This window comes from Mustelus asterias, chromosome 1 (genome assembly GCF_964213995.1).
Source record: "Mustelus asterias chromosome 1, sMusAst1.hap1.1, whole genome shotgun sequence".
Lineage (NCBI taxonomy): Eukaryota > Metazoa > Chordata > Chondrichthyes > Carcharhiniformes > Triakidae > Mustelus > Mustelus asterias.
This window is the reverse complement of record NC_135801.1, coordinates 120,866,720-120,883,017: the sequence shown is the minus strand read 5'-3', so window position 1 is coordinate 120,883,017 and position 16,298 is coordinate 120,866,720. Positions and strand designations below refer to the sequence as shown.

Genomic DNA, 16,298 nt, shown 5'->3' with positions numbered 1-16,298 from the left:
AATAACCTAATCACTGGCCAATTAAATTATTGATCTGCTTTAAAGGAGAAACACTATTTCTTTTAAAGAGAAACATTTAGACAACTCTTTTTTGGAAGTTATTAACCAGGTGTATCCAATCTTTTTGCGGCCGAGGCTACAGTTCAATTTCTTTTTCTCACCAAAGGCCCAATGAGCAAATTTTGGAAAGATAAGGTTTGGCATACATTAAAAATGATTTTTAAAAAAATGTCAGCAATAAAGGAATAATTAATAAAAATTACCATTAAAAAGTGCCAAGCAGCAGAGCTAATCAAAATTTTTTTTGCCTTTTTGATAAAGAAGCAGAGCGAGAGAGATAGACTAGGTCCCAAGTCCGAGTCACCAGCGAAGGGGTGGGGGCTGGGTTTGAATTAAGCACCGAGACTTAACTAACATTTGCATTCACCTGACACACTCCAAGGTGGCCTTGGCAAAATTCATATGAAAGTGGAGGGTCAGAAGCAGGTTGCTTTTCAGCCTGGGCTGGAGGCGGCGGGGGCTGGAGAGAGACGTGGTGGGCGGTGGCGGGGTGGCAGATGGCACAGGCAGGCGGCGGAGGTGGAGTGGGCGGGGAAGGGGGGGGGGGGGGGAGAGGGAGGAAGGTAGAGGGAGGTGGAGGGGAGGGTCTGACAGTGTGTCTGGCTCACTACCAGTGTTGGAGTTCTTGCTCCCAGACACACACACACATCCACATACACCAATTCATTCTCCTCCCAGGTTTGCGAGGTTTGGACATTTTGCTGCTGAGGAGCTACTTGGAACAGCTGGGAACATGCCAAGATGTGCTTCCTCACTCTACCCTGTCTGAGACTCCAATGTCCTGGGCTCTATTGCTGCGACTGCTGTTCAAGGTTTCCTCAGGCCATTCCGTCATCTCGGCCCCTGTACTCACTCATTCCACTCCTGAAAGTAAGGCAGTATGCCAGGCCCAGTCAATGGTGACCCCCTGGGTAGGGGATTCAGAGGGCTTTCTTCCTACATTGTTGAGTAATTATGAAACAGATTGGTGAAAATAAACTAAGTACAATGCAGTGATGTTTAAAATTAAATCAGCAACAACCAAAAGTTTATTTTGCATAAGACAGATTGACAGCTGGAGGTCTATGGGCTGAATATTATGGGAGGAATGCAGATAGCACCCCCTTACTGCCACCTTCCCACTATGGATGCAAAACCAGAGTGGAGCTGATCCGTTCCATGTTGGCCCACCTCTCAGCCATAACATGCTGTGGGCAGGCTAAACAAGGGCAGATGGGACGTTTGCCTTGCCCTTAGAAGCTGCTAGCTAATCAGATTGGTCAGCAGCTCATTTATCCCAGAAGTGCCAAGAGCTTGTTAGTCGGTGCTACCAAGGCTGCAAGAGGAGGAGAAAGAAGGCCCATTGTTATGTATTTGTATTAATTCTTATTGGCTTACTGAGCTCTGCTGTATTATTGTATTCTCCGGAAGTGAGGCCATAAGTCCCTAGCGTGGGAAACAGGCAGAGAAGAAGCAGTCATGTGAAAGAACACTCACCTATAAATAAAGCTCCATCGTTTTAATGCTCTGTGCTCTCTTGTGTCATTCTCCAATATATAACACCCATAGATCCCCAGAAACAGGTAAGTCTGGGGTCTTGGTCAGGGAAGGTTTGGGCAGTTTCGGGAGGAGTGTCGGGTTGTGGAGTGGGGGAGAATTTAAGGCTGCGGGCAGGTAGGAAGAAAGCATGGGGTTCTATCTTGGGGGCTGGCCCCCGATTTACAAAGGGCAGCCTGCACAGACAGAAACCCCCTTTCCTAGGGTGGTTCATCACCATCTCCTCAAGAGCAACTAGGGATGGGCAATAAACGTTGGCCTTGACATCAACTCTCACATCCAGATCTCAATTTTTAACATGAAGCTCACTGGATATATCATCAATAGTTCTGCATGATGTGCTGCCTCCAGGTGCCAAGTTAAAGGACATTAAGAAGAGGGTGCAGAGGGGAAGAATGCAAGGCAGAAGTTGTGGTGCACGTCGGCCCAGGAGTGCTGCATGAATGAAACTTGTTGGGAGCAGACTTTTGAACAAGTTCAATTTTGCAGAGGTTTCAAGTGGGATATAAGACAGGAAAGCACAGTAAGAATTGAGTCTAGAAGCAACAGTGGCATAGTTGAGACTTTACCAAACTGGTTGAGGAGGAGGAACAGTATTCGCAGAATCAGGACGGTGTTATGCAGGTGCAAGTAGCCAGTCTTAGTAACTGGATATGAAGTCAGAAGCTCAGCTTAGGCTCAAAAGGATGTCATATTCCACATGATAATGGTTCAGCCTCAGACATCCAGATCATCTGCTTTCAACCTTAACCCACCTCCCTTTCAACCAAAACCCTCATCTGCACTTCTGCTATCTCCAGTCTTAATTTCTCTAACAGCTTTCTTGCAAACATTGTCTAATACTTCACTGCCAGCATCCTATCCCATACTAAGTCCTGCTAGTTCATCATTTTATATATATACAAATTCAACATTCTATCTTCATTTGAAAATACTTCCTTGGACTTCCTTCACCCAAATTGTGCAATCCTTTATAGCTGTATGTGACAGCTGTGCCCTTTGGTTCAATAACTAACTCTCGCCTCCTGTGGATCTCTCCTTCCTTCTGCTCCACGACTCATGATAGTGACATCAGTTGTCTTAGAGCTCATCTCAAATTTCCTTTACTATTCAACTTCCTTCCTTGGCTTTGAAGGCATTCTCGAGACTATCTTTTTGACCTTACTTGTCATCTCTTCACTTCGATGTACTGTTTCACACAGGTTTTGTTTCAATGAACTGTTTTGAAATATTTGTTAAAGGTACGATTTAAATGCAAAGCATTTTAGATCTGGTTAAGAAGATAAATCTGATTTAAGGTACTTTGTTTATTAAATCTAGAAGAAAATGACAAAATATTAAAGTTGATTTTAAGAATTAGTAATTCAATCTTTCTTTTGGGGAAAATTCTGCAGATCACATGCAAGACTACCTTCTCTTCAGGAATCCTTTGACGAACTGACTCCAGATAACTGCCTATGTTGTCAACATTTGTATAACGTAATAGAATACGAGCAAAATCTTCTTCACTAATCGTGGTCATTCCTTTGGAGTACGAAAGGAATTCAGTCTCCAAAATTTCAGTCTGTATATTATCCATGAACCTAAAGTAGCATTCAAAGACAAATAAATAAAAGCACACAGTCAAAAAATCAAGTTACTTTGAAATAGAAAAATGATAGCTATTTTGGTGTAGAACCATAGTGAAAATTACTGTAAACTGCAGTAGTTCTGGATATACTCCATTTTGCTTCGTAATGGCCTTGTGAGTTAACTGAGTAAAAACTTCCTTATAACTGCTAGCTATTTAAAGTGCTTGCAGATATGTTACTGTTTGCATTCCATTTACACCTTGTGAATCTGCCAGCAAGGAATACAAAATATAATTTCAACATATAGTAAAGATTGTATTTCATCTTTATACTAAATAACAATAATGCAAAATAATGCAGTGATAATTAATTTCTGTTGTAAACGTTAACTTAATGAACAAGTTATGTGCATTCCACAAACAGAATTAATTAATGTGGAAAGTAAAAGTTAGAGAGTCATTACACACAGAAGGCCATTTAGTCCATCGTGTTTATGCCTCTTTAAGTAGAGGATCTATTCAATCCCATTCCCTTACTCTATTCCCAGAGTCCTGCAAGTTTATTTCCCTCACATGCCAATTAAATTTCTGCTTGAAATCACTAATCAACTCTGCTTTCATCACCCTCATGGGCAGTGAGCTGCAGGTTATTACCACTCATTGCATAAAAATGTTTTTCCACAGGACCAGGCTGAGGAGAAGGCAGTTGGTTTGTTCACTACATTTATTTATTTATTTTAAGTTAAATTTGTGTAAAAAATCGGAGGTTTTTTTTAAAACAGGAAGTGGGCCCAGCAGGAGTCTGGGAAGGTTTTTGGAGGGTTTAAAAGTAGGCCGCACTTTTGAGCGGGCAGCGTCGTTAGTGGGCAGCAGAGTGAGCAGGAGGCAGAGTGAAAGCTGTAGGGCTTTGGCTCACAGGGCTTGGGCGAGCAGGGGTGAGTTAATTCATTTTTTGCTGTTTCTACCTGGTACTGGCAAGGTATCTAGAGGGGATGGGTGTGAAGGCAGTGCAATGTTCCTCTTGCACTATGTTCGAGGTGAGGGACGACGTCAGTGTCCCTGCTGATTATACCTGTGAGAAGTGCATCCATCTGCAGCTCCTCCAAAACCGTGTAAGGGAACTGGAGCTGGAGTTGGAGGAACTTAGGATCATTAGGGATGCAGAGATGGCCATAGACAGAAGCTTCAGGGATACAGTTACTCCGCGGAATGAAAATAGATGGGTGACGGTGAGAGGGGCTGGGAAGAAGCAGTCGGTGCAGGGATCCCCTGTGGTCGTTCCCCTTAGCAATAAGTATTCCGCTTTGGATACGGTTGAGGGGGACGACATACCAGTGGTGAGCCGCAGTGAGAGGATCTCCTGCACTGAGTCCGTCCCTGTGGCTCAGGAGGGTAAGGAGGAGAGCGGGAGGGCAATAGTTATTGGGGACTCGTTAGTTAGAGGGATAGATAGGAGGTTCTGTGGCAGCAAAAGAGACTCGAGGATGGTTTGTTGCCTACCGGATGCCAGGGTCCGTGACGTCTCGGACCGTGTTTTCCGGATTCTTAAGGGGGAGGGGAAACAGTCACAAGTCGTGGTACACATTGGTACCAACGACATAGGTAAGAGAAGGGACGGGGATTTAAAACAGGAATTTCGGGAGCTCGGCTAGAAGCTGAGAGCAAAGACAAAACATGTGGTCATCTCTGGTACGCTACCGGTGCCACGTGATAGCGAGTTGAGGAACAGGGAGAGAGTGCACTTAAACATGTGGTTGCAGGGATGGTGCAGGAGGGAGGGTTTCAGATACGTGGATAATTGGAACACGTTCTGGGGAAGGTGGGACCTCTACAAACAGGACGGGGTGCACCTGAACCAGAGGGGCACCAATATCCTGGGAGGGAAATTTGCTACGGCTCTTCAGGGGGATTTAAACTAATTTGTCAGGGGAGTGGGAAAAGGAGTTGTAGTCCAGAAGTCAGTGTTGAGGGTGGTGAGGTATTGGGGAAGGTATCAAGGTCAAGGGTGGGTACCGGTAGACAGGAAGATGGGTTGAAGTGTGTCTACTTCAATGCAAGGAGCATCCGGAACAAGGTGGATGAACTTGGGGCGTGGATTGCTACTTGGGACTACGATGTTGTGGCCATTACGGAGACGTGGGTAGAACAAGGACAGGAATGGTTGTTGGACGTTCCGGGGTATAGATGTTTCAGTAAGTGTAGGGAAGCTGGTAAAAGAGGTGGAGGAGTAGCATTGTTAATCAAGGATAGTTTAACGGCTGCGGAAAAGCACTTTGAGGGGGATATGCACACTGAGGTAATATGGGCTGCAGTTAGAAACAGGAAAGGAGCGGTCACGTTGCTAGGAGTCTACTATAGGCCCCCAAATAGTAATAGAGATGTGGAGGAAGAAATTGCTAAGCAGATTATGGATACGTGTGGGGGTCACAGGATAGTTGTCATGGGGGACTTTAACTTTCCAAATATTGATTGGAACCTTTGTAGGTCAAATAGTTTGGATGGGGCACTTTTTGTGCAGTGTGTGCAGGAGGGTTTCCTGACACAATATGTGGATAGGCCGACAAGGGGTGAGGCCACATTGGATTTGGTACTGGGAAATGAACCGGGCCAAGTGTTAGATTTGGTTGTGGGAGAGAACTTTGGAGATAGTGACCACAATTCGGTGTCTTTTGTTATTGCAATGGAGAGGGATAGGGCCGGACGGCAGGGCAAGGCTTACAATTGGGGGAGAGGTAATTATGATGCGATTAGGCAAGAATTAGGGGGCATAAGATGGGAACAGAAACTGTCAGGGAAAGGCACTGATGAAAAGTGGAACTTTTTCAAGGAACAAATACTGGGTGTCCTTGATAGGTATGTCCCTGTCAGGCAGGGAGGAAATGGCCGAGTGAGGGAACCGTGGTTCACAAAAGAGGTGTAATGTCTTGTGAAAAGGAAGAGGGAAGCTTATGTAGGGATGAGGAAACAAGGTTCAGATGGCTCGACTGAGGGTTACAAGTTAGCAAGGAACGAGCTGAAAAAGGGGCTGAGGAGAGCTAGGAGGGGACATGAGAAGTCCTTGGCGGGTCGGATCAAGGAAAACCCCAAGGCTTTTTACTCTTATGTGAGGAATAAAAGAATGACCAGGGTGAGGTTAGGGCCGGTCAAGGACAGTGGTGGGAACTTGTGTATGGAATCAGTAGAGATAGGCGAGGTGATGAATGAATACTTTTCTTCAGTGTTCACCAAGGAGAGGGGCCATGTTTTTCAGGAAGAGAAGGTGTTGCAGGCTAATAGGCTGGAGGAAATAGATGTTCGGAGGGAGGATGTATTGGCAGTTTTGAATAAACTGAAGGTCGATAAGTCCCCTGGGCCTGATGAAATGTATCCTAGGATTCTTTGGGAGGCGAGGGATGAGATTGCAGAGCCTTTGGTTTTGATCTTTGGGTCCTCGCTGTCCACGGGGATGGTGCCAGAGGACTGGAGAGTGGCAAATGTTGTTCCTCTGTTTAAGAAAGGGAATAGAAATGACCCTGGTAATTATAGACCGGTTAGTCTGACTTCGGTGGTTGGTAAATTGATGGAAAAGGTCCTTAGGGATGGGATTTACGACCATTTAGAAAGATGCGGATTAATCCGGGATAGTCAGCACGGATTTGTGAAGGGCAAATCGTGCCTCACAAATTTGATAGAATTTTTTGAGGAGGTAACTAGGTGTGTTGATGAAGGTAGGGCGGTTGATGTCATATACATGGATTTTAGTAAGGCGTTTGTTAAGGTCCCCCATGGTCGGCTTATGATGAAAGTAAGGAGGTGTGGGATAGAGGGAAAGTTGGCCGATTGGATAGGTAACTGGCTGTCTGATCGAAGACAGAGGGTGGTGGTGGATGGAAAATTTTCGGACTGGAGGCAGGTTGCTAGCGGAGTGCCGCAGGGATCGGTGCTTGGTCCTCTGCTCTTTGTGATTTTTATTAATGACTTAGAGGAGGGGGCTGAAGGGTGGATCAGTAAATTTGCTGATGACACCAAGATTGGTGGAGTAGTGGATGAGGTGGAGGGCTGTTGTAGGCTGCAAAGAGACATAGATAGGATGCAAAGCTGGGCTGAAAAATGGCAAATGGAGTTTAACCCTGATAAATGTGAGGTGATTCATTTTGGTAGGACTAATTTAAATGTGGATTACAGGGTCAAAGGTAGGGTTCTGAAGACTGTGGAGGAACAGAGAGATCTTGGGGTCCATATCCACAGATCTCTAAAGGTTGCCACTCAAGTGGATAGAGCTGTGAAGAAGGCATATAGTGTGTTAGCTTTTATTAACAGGGGGTTGGAGTTTAAGAGCCGTGGGGTTATGCTGCAACTGTACAGGACCTTGGTGAGACCGCATTTGGAATATTGCGTGCAGTTCTGGTCACCTCACTATAAGGAGGATGTGGAAGCGCTGGAAAGAGTGCAGAGGAGATTTACCAGGATGCTGCCTGGTTTGGAGTGTCGGTCTTATGAGGAAAGGTTGAGGGAGCTGGGGCTGTTCTCTCTGGAGCGGAGGAGATTGAGGGGAGACTTAATAGAGGTTTATAAAATGATGAAGGGGATAGATCGAGTGAACGTTCAAAGACTATTTCCTCGGGTGGATGGAGCTATTACGAGGGGGCATAACTATAGGGTTCATGGTGGGAGATATAGGAAGGATATCAGAGGTAGGTTCTTCACGCAGAGAGTGGTTGGGGTGTGGAATGGACTGCCTGCAGTGATAGTGGAGTCAGACACTTTAGGAACATTTAAGCGGTTATTGGATAGGCACATGGAGCACACCAGGATGGTAGGGAGTGGGATAGCTTGATCTTGGTTTCAGATGAAGGTCGGCACAACATCGTGGGCCGAAGGGCCTGTTCTGTGCTGTACTGTTCTATGTTCTATGTTCTATCTACCATGGATCTGTTGCCCAAAACCTTAATTCCATGTCCCCAGCGTTGTACATCAGTTAATGCGAACAGTTTTTCAAACTTATCATAGTCTTATACACCTCTATCAAATCTCAAATCTTTCAGAAAATTGAAATATAAGTCTATGCATTATTTGCCTCGCTAGGGTTGTGTTGACCATTAAAATAAATTTGCATAAAATTGCAATTTACTGTTTTGCCTGCCTTTTAAGTGAATCTCCACATTAGAAGAGGGATCTCTCAATTTTGAAGCTAATTGATGATGTTCAATTTTGAACATCATCTCAAACCTAACTTTTCCAAAATAAACTGTAATAAATCATACCCTGTCACATTTTGATGAAAAGTATGTAAAATCATATCAGAAATATAAAACTTAGGTCGTATGGGGAGGTATGAATTATTTCACTGGGCGAAGTGTAGGGTAAGAGATTTGATTCATTCATTCATTCATTCGTGGGACATGGGCGTTGCTGGCTGGCCAGCATTTATTGCCCATCCCTAGTTGCCCTTGAGAAGGTGGTGGTAAGCTGCCTTCTTGAATTGCTGCAGTCCATTGATACAGCCTTTTAAATTGCAAAGGATTTTGACGGCACCATCAAGGAAACTATTTCTTCTGGTTTGAGAGTCAGTGACAAGAGGGAGGAGACAGACAAGGAAGGTTCATAGAAAGTTCTCTCCTGAGGACTATTAGAACTGTTTGCTATTGGCAGACATGAATACATCGTTTAAGGCAAAAAATATAAATAATATGATGCACAGGAAGAGACAGTTCAATTTATATATCAATATGAAGATAAAGTACAGAGAACAGTAGGATTGTTAAAGACACAGATGGGTTAAATGGCTTCATGTGCATTAATTTCCACAATTGTGTAAAGTGCAATCAGGGTTAATTTTAGCTGGTTTGTAAGATTTTACACAAAATGCTTTTCCTTCCATCAGATAGGTCCTGCGTCTTGATCCAATCATTTTGCTGTCCACTGCATCCGTGTCTTAATCAGTCCAACCCATCTTGAGTCACATTTATCATTTTAGAACTTATGTAAGGTTTCTACTAAAGTAACTAGAGAAGCATCAATTATTGCCATTCTGCCTGTTCAATAGCCAATAATATGTTAGTTGCAAAAGTTATCTTGCAACTTGTATGAATTTAATTTTCATGCCTCCTGCATCTTGATAATGCAGTTTCTAGCTCTACTGATGGGAAAGCTAACTCTTGCTCCACCTTTCTCTTCCAAATTTAACCTCCATGATCTTTGTAAAAGTGGTCATGGCTCAGGAAGGGTGGCGAAACTGTCAGAGTTTGTTATCATGAATGAAACTGACCACAAAATTCAAACCATTATTTTCCAAGGTTTCGCTTATCAGTTTCAAAGTGCTCACAGGAACAACAACATTTATGTGCCATTTTGCAGGGTTACAAATACATATTTTGTCTACTCTTACCCCTTCATAGGTCTGAGTATTTCTAAAAGTATTTAAAAATCAGCTTAATCTATAAGCATGCTAAATATATTCTGCGCATCTGGAAGCTGGTTAATCACTTAACAATAAGCAAATGGAATTAAAGTTACATAAGGAGGATTTCAATTTGCAACTTACTTGTAAAAATCATCAAAATTTAGCTCAGCCTTGCCTTTTCTTCCAAAAAAGTGCACAAGAAGTGTAGTATCTACAAGGAAACTTTCCTCTGCACGCTGTAGAGAAAAAAATCAAAAAGAACAAAAATTAGCATAGTCACCTCAGGTGCTTTCAAAGGTTTCCAATTGTAAATTTATATGCTACAGCTCCACGTTGGAATCAGAATTTCCTCTTTCAAGCAAAACACTTCTTCTCACAACTTTTAACTTTATAAAGCAAATATCTTCTTTAAAATATTGCATTCACAACTAGTGAGTCTCATCTAGCACCACTTCCATATCTTCTCTCAACTCGTGTCCAATCTGCCTCGTTTCTCTTTAAATTTTATTGATACTACAACCATTGTTCCTCTGAACTCACCCACTTGTTCCTTCTAAGCTTCAAATGCATCTGCTCCTCCTCCACCCTGCATTCCCATTATTTTGAAATCAAAATTGTTACTGTAACTTATTCTTTCACATACTGCAATTTCTTACCTTGTCCAGTCTTCCAATTCTTCCTTCAACCTATAACCTTTTTTATGGGCTATTTAGAATTTCCTATTAATTCTTGACTTCGTTCCTATTTTTTTTCAAACTTGTTGTTATGCACTATGTACCTTGATTGGTCACTTAGTTTTCTCAAAAAATATTTTTGTAAACGTATTCCAAGGGAGGTTTACCAATCCCCCATTTATTTTCCATCCTTCGAATCTCAATGTATTATGGCTTGCATAAAGAGAAAATCATGATCAAATTATGATAAACCTGTATGAAGCACTGGTTAGATCTCAGGTAGACCATTGTGTTCAATTCTGCACACTGTAATTTATTAAAAACATCAAGGACTAGGAGAGGGTGCAGGAGAGATTTATAGGAATGGTACTGGGGATGAGAGACCTGAGTTATGTGGAGAAACTGCAGAAGCTGGAATTCTTCTCCTTAAGAACAAAGAATATTTGATAGCAGTGTCCAAAATTGTAACAGTCTTGAAAGAGTAACTATAAACAAACTGGTTCCTGTGGCAGAAGTGTTGATAATCAGAGGACACAGATTTGCGATTTCCTTAAGAACCAGAACAACATGAGGAAATTTTTTTTTGATGCAGCAAGTTTGCTGTGATCTGGAAGGCACTGCATTAAAGATTAGTGGACGTATATTCAACAGCACTTTCAAAAGAGATTGGAATAAATACTTTAAGAGGAAATTACATGGCCATAGAGGAAACCAACCAGTAATGTGGTACTAATTGCATTGCTCTACCATACATGGTGGCTGAATGGTATTCTGTTGTGCTGTAATTATTCTACGATTCTATTATAATCCAAAACTAGAAATTGCTGACAGAAAAATAAGAATCACTATGAAACAACACTATAATAAATTTAAGTAAAATAGTAAAAATCTAAGTGCAAGCTAACACAATTATTACATGAAGCTAACAGATAGCTGAAACAAAAATAGGTGCAAAAAATTTGAAATATACTAACGCAATGAAGAAAATTAGGAACATGATAAAATAGCACAAATATTTTTTAGAAAGTCAACTAAAATAAATGTTTGTTACTAGAAGAAAAATAAGGTCCCCTCTAACCCCCTCCCCTCAGCCTTTGAAAGTAGCATATCAGCTTGTTACCATTTTTATACAGCCAGCCACGTGCCATTAGAGTATCCCTAATTGGAGAAGCAGGATACTTCATTATCACATTTAAATCAGGCTTCCACAGCACATTTGGGAGCCAAATTTAAATTTAATTGCTTCTGTCCAGACCACCTGAGTTTGGGAAACCAGATAGCGAAATGACCTCTGTTCTTCAGAATATGGCCTCTCTTTAGCTCGTAATGATCGGTAACATCATTCAAGCACCCCTCCAGCCCCAATCTGATGCCTACCTAGCAATCCAACCTCCCACCACTACCCCCCCTCCCCAAAAAGCACCTTTAAAGTAATTAAGCAATCCAAGGTGCTACACAGAAATGTTGGTAAATAAACTTTGACACAAAGTCCACATAATGGTTAGCTGAGTTGGTCTTGCAGAGAGCAAGCATGGATACAGCGGTGAGAATGGTCTCCTTCAATGTGGTAACCATTCTATGATAAGTAATTGTAGGATAGGTGACCAAATATCTGATAAAAAATAAGCTTTTAAGGAGCATCTTAAAGGAGGTGAGGAAGGTAGAGTGGCAGAGTGGCTAATGGGGAAATTTCCAGAGCTTATGGCCCAGGCAGCTGAATGCAGTCATCACTAATGGATCAACTTAAATCGGGAGTGTACAAGAGTTAAGAATTCAAAAGATAGAGGTCCAAGAGTTGTAGGAATGGCAGAGATTATAAAGTAAGGAAGAGGCAAGATCAAGAATGCAAATTTAAAAATCAAGGTGTTGCCGGAACAGAAGGCAATGTAGGCTCGAAGGCAGTGGCAATGGCTGAATGGGACTTGGGTTAGAATATGGGCCATAGAGTTTGGACCAGTTCAAGTGTATGGAGGGTGACAGCAGGTGGCCAGCAAGCATCAAAATAGTTGAGTCTAGAGGTTGGCATGGTTGAGGGTCTCAGCAGCAGATGAGCTGAGACAAGGAAGGTCAAGTGTAATGTTACAAGGATGAAAGCAGGCTGTCTTGGCAACGAAGTGGATATGAGGACAGAAGTTCCTCTCAGAGAAAATTGTGAATGCTCGGGCTGATTCAGCCTGAAATAGTGGTTAGGAAAATGAATGGTGGCTACTGAAGGCAGTTTGTTGCACAGACAAAAAACAATAATGGCTTCAGTCTTCCCAATATTTGCTTGCTTGAAGGAAATATCTGCTCGTCCATTACTGGATGGTGGACAAACTGTGACAAATCAGAGACAATGGAGGGGTTGATCTGTAGCCTGCCCTACAATCATCCTGGATCAATTCCACAGGTTCCTTTGCAGTGGCTTCCTGCCACTGGCATTCACTCAACCATGCCAACTGGCCAGGAAATGTAAAAGAAAATTATAATTTAGCCCTGCAATAGCATTTCATAGGATCTTCATTTCCCTGGCATCTCTTGGTCCCCCCCCCCCCCCCCCCCCCTCACCACCACCCCCCAACCACTCATCTCTGTATCCTCCCCAAGTATCTGAGCCAAAGAATTGTGGAATTTTTAAAGAGTTAGGGTGGATTATTTTGGGGAGGAGTAGTACTTTGAAAAACTGGTGTATGGGTACATTTCACTTGGCAATAGTGCTCAAATTACCTGTTCCCTCTCATTTGATGGTAGGGAGCACCGCAATGGTGTAAATTGGGTACTACATGCAAACAAACAGGCAAGAAATTACTGAACAGTGTCAGATATTAGAGGTCTAATCTAAGGCTGCTTGCGAGGGTATGCTGTTAGAGCTTTGGATGAGTTTATTCTTTTGGATGTTAGTGGTGAGCTTTTTGACCGTTTAATTATTTTTACTTGCTGTCAAGAATGACAACCAGACCCTACTCCCATGCTCGACACCTTTAACAATGAGAACATGGCACTGTTTCTTCAAGTGGTTTGCAAGGTAGAGGAAGGTCCTTTATCCTTCATTCAGCAGGAAGGTAAATAAAGCACAGGGCACAAGGCCTGGTAGGAGTTGGCCGAGGCAGTAATGCAAGAGTTGTAAACACACAGAAGGGGCAAAGTAGGCAAAACGATATCTACTTTATCCAATGTCATTATGCAGAGCAATGGACCAGTTACTATTTGAACCAAGCATCCTTGTAAATATCAGAATGCAATTTTGAAAGATGTCACAATCATAAACCATTCCACCCTCTAACATATTTCACTGGTAAAAATTAGCAGCTATGTCATAGATCACTAACTATTTATCAATGATGATATTTGACAACACTACCACAGTCAGACATTTCATTATTCACTTTCTTCTTCTCGTATGCCTGGGGCTATTCTGAAGGACAGGGAAGAAAATTGTCAACTCTAAAGGTTTTAATGCTGTAGTGATTGCAGGGGAAGACAGTTCACAATTGAAAGCAGCAGTATGTCACTGTTGGAGGTTTGGACAGAATTCAAAAAGTGTCATCCTTTGAAAAGTAGGATAATAACTATCCTGGGTAAGGGATGGCAAAAGAAGAATTGCCTGCTGCAGAGGAGAGTTTATTAATCTCTGACATATAACTTAATGTTCAAGATCCAAATCCGTATCTTCAAAATAAAAAAAGTGAAGTTTCCACTGCTGTAACTGAGCCATCAAGGCACCAGATTATCATTCTTCCAATGTCTTTCACCTCCAAATAAAGAACCAAGGTTGGACCCATCAAGAAAGCATTGTCCAAACTCCAGGAGATTTGCCCCCAATGTCCTGGCAAAAACAAATTATCTGGTTATCATATTTCTGTTTATGGGAGTTTGCTGTGTGCAAAATTGGCTGCCATATTTCTTGCATTACAACTGACTGACTGACTAACTTCAAAGTTACTCCATTGCTAAAAACGGGCGTTAAGACTTTGGCAGACCATGAACATGCTTTACAAACGCAAGTCATTCTTTTCCATTTTTTCCAAACACATCACCGCAACTATCACATCATCCTGAACTATGATTGAGCAGTTGCTCAGGTCCATCCACCTCAGAAGTTAGATTGGGGAGAACAGAGGACATGATGCTCTTTGAAAAAGCTATCAAATCAGTACCATTCTCCTCAGCAGCATTAAAAATAAATCACCTAATTTTCACATGGATACTTTGCTAATTTCCTTAAATCTTTGTCTTTGATCCTCTGTCAGTGAAAATTATTTTATCAAATTGCTTCCTAATTTGAACACTTTTATTAAGTTTCAATTAACTTTTTTTGCTGTGAACAACTCCAATTTCTTCAGTATCTCCACGTAGCTGATCATAATTTTCGTAAATCTCCTCTGCATTTGCTCCAAGAGGCTGACATCCTTCCTCAGATGTATTACCCAGAATTGAACACAATACTCCAGCTAAAGCCTAACCTGTGATTTACAAATGTTTAATCTAACTTTCTTGATTTTGTATCTTATGCCACTAAGGCAAATCCCATATACGCCTAATAGCCTTATCAATTTGCCCCATCTCATTCAAAAAAAAATAAGCTCAGGAATCTGCTTCTTCACTCCCATTAAAATTGTATTATTTAACTGATAACTCTGGCAAGAAGTCAATGTATTCTGCTTGAGTTGCACTGTAATTCCATTTTAGGAACACAAGAACTGGAGTAGGCCTTTCAGTCCATCAATCCTGCTCCGCCAATCAATACAATCATGGCTGATTGGACACTTCAATGCCTTTTACACACACTATCTCCATAACCCTTTACATTATTGTTAATCAGAAATCTATCAATCTCCACCTTAAACATATTCAATTACTGAGTTTCCACAGCCCTCTGGGGTAGAGAATTCCAAAGATTCACAACCCTCTGATGAAAGAAATCTCTCCTTATCTTGGTTCTCAGTGGCATTCCCCTTATTTTGAAACTCTGTCCCCTGGTTCTAGACTCCCAACCAAGGGAAACATCTTAGCTGCATTTACCCTATCTATTCCTTCAAGTCTTTTGTAGGTTTCAATGAGATCACCTCTCATTCTTCAAAATGTTAAAGAATACAGGCCCAGTTTGCTCAATCTCTCTACATAAGACAGTCCCGCCATCCCCAGAACAACTTTGGTCAATCTTCGTTGCATTCCCTCTATGGCAATAATATCCTTTCTGAGGGAAGGGACCAAACTGTACACAGTACTGAGGATGCCTGCAACCATACAATTGAAGCAACACCTCACTACTCCTGTACCCAGGCGATTAAGGCTATCATTCCATTAGCCTAATAGCTTGCTGCATCTTCAGTGACTAATGGACAAGAGCACCCAGGTCCCTTTGTATATCTACACTTGCTAATTTTTTACAATTTAGGAAATACTTTACACATCCGTTCCTTGTACTAAAGTGGATTATCTCACATTTTTCCACATTATTTTCCATCTGCCATGTTCTTGCACACTCATATCTTCCTCATAACACACATTCCCACCTAGCTTTGTATCATCCACAAACTTGGAAATATTGCATTTGGTTCCCACATCCAAATTGTAGATATACATTATGAACAGCTGGGTCCATGTACTGATCCTTGCAGTACATCACTAGGCACAACCTGCCAATATGAGAACGACCTGTTTATTCCTACTCTGTTTTCTGTGTACAAATCCTGAATCCAAGGCATTATGTTGCCTCCTATTCCATGTGTTTTTATTTTGCTAATCAACCTCCTTGCGAGGGACTTTATCAAAAGCTTCCTGGAAATCCAAATAAACTACGTCCATGGACTTTCCTTTGTCAATTTTATGAGTAATATCCTTAAAAAACTCCAACATGTTTGTCAAATCTGATTACACCCAATCAGATCATGATTGTCTAAGTATAATCCTCTATAATAGATTTTTGCATTTTCCTTCCTACTGATTTAAGGCCAGCAGGTCTGTAGTTCCCTGTTTTTTCTCTCCCTCCCTTCTTAAATAGTGGGGTGACATTTACTACCTTCCAATTTTCAGGAAGCATTTCAGAATGTACAGAGTTTTGGAAGATGCTCAGCAATGCACCCACTATAGCAAC

At 41.9% G+C, this 16,298-nt stretch overlaps 1 protein-coding gene across 7 annotated transcripts in view; it reads right to left on the bottom strand.

Moving 5' to 3' along the window:
* Positions 1-16,298, bottom strand: part of LOC144496920 (calcium uptake protein 3, mitochondrial-like) — a 173,924-nt gene that overhangs the window by 31,103 nt on the left and 126,523 nt on the right. For all 7 annotated transcript variants that reach the window (XM_078217542.1, XM_078217569.1, XM_078217561.1 and 4 more), the window contains 2 exons: positions 9,690-9,784; positions 3,008-3,179 (listed from right to left, as the gene is read on the bottom strand). In XM_078217542.1, coding sequence (XP_078073668.1) covers positions 3,008-3,179; positions 9,690-9,784 — 267 coding nt within the window. The remainder of the gene's footprint in view (positions 1-3,007; positions 3,180-9,689; positions 9,785-16,298) is intronic.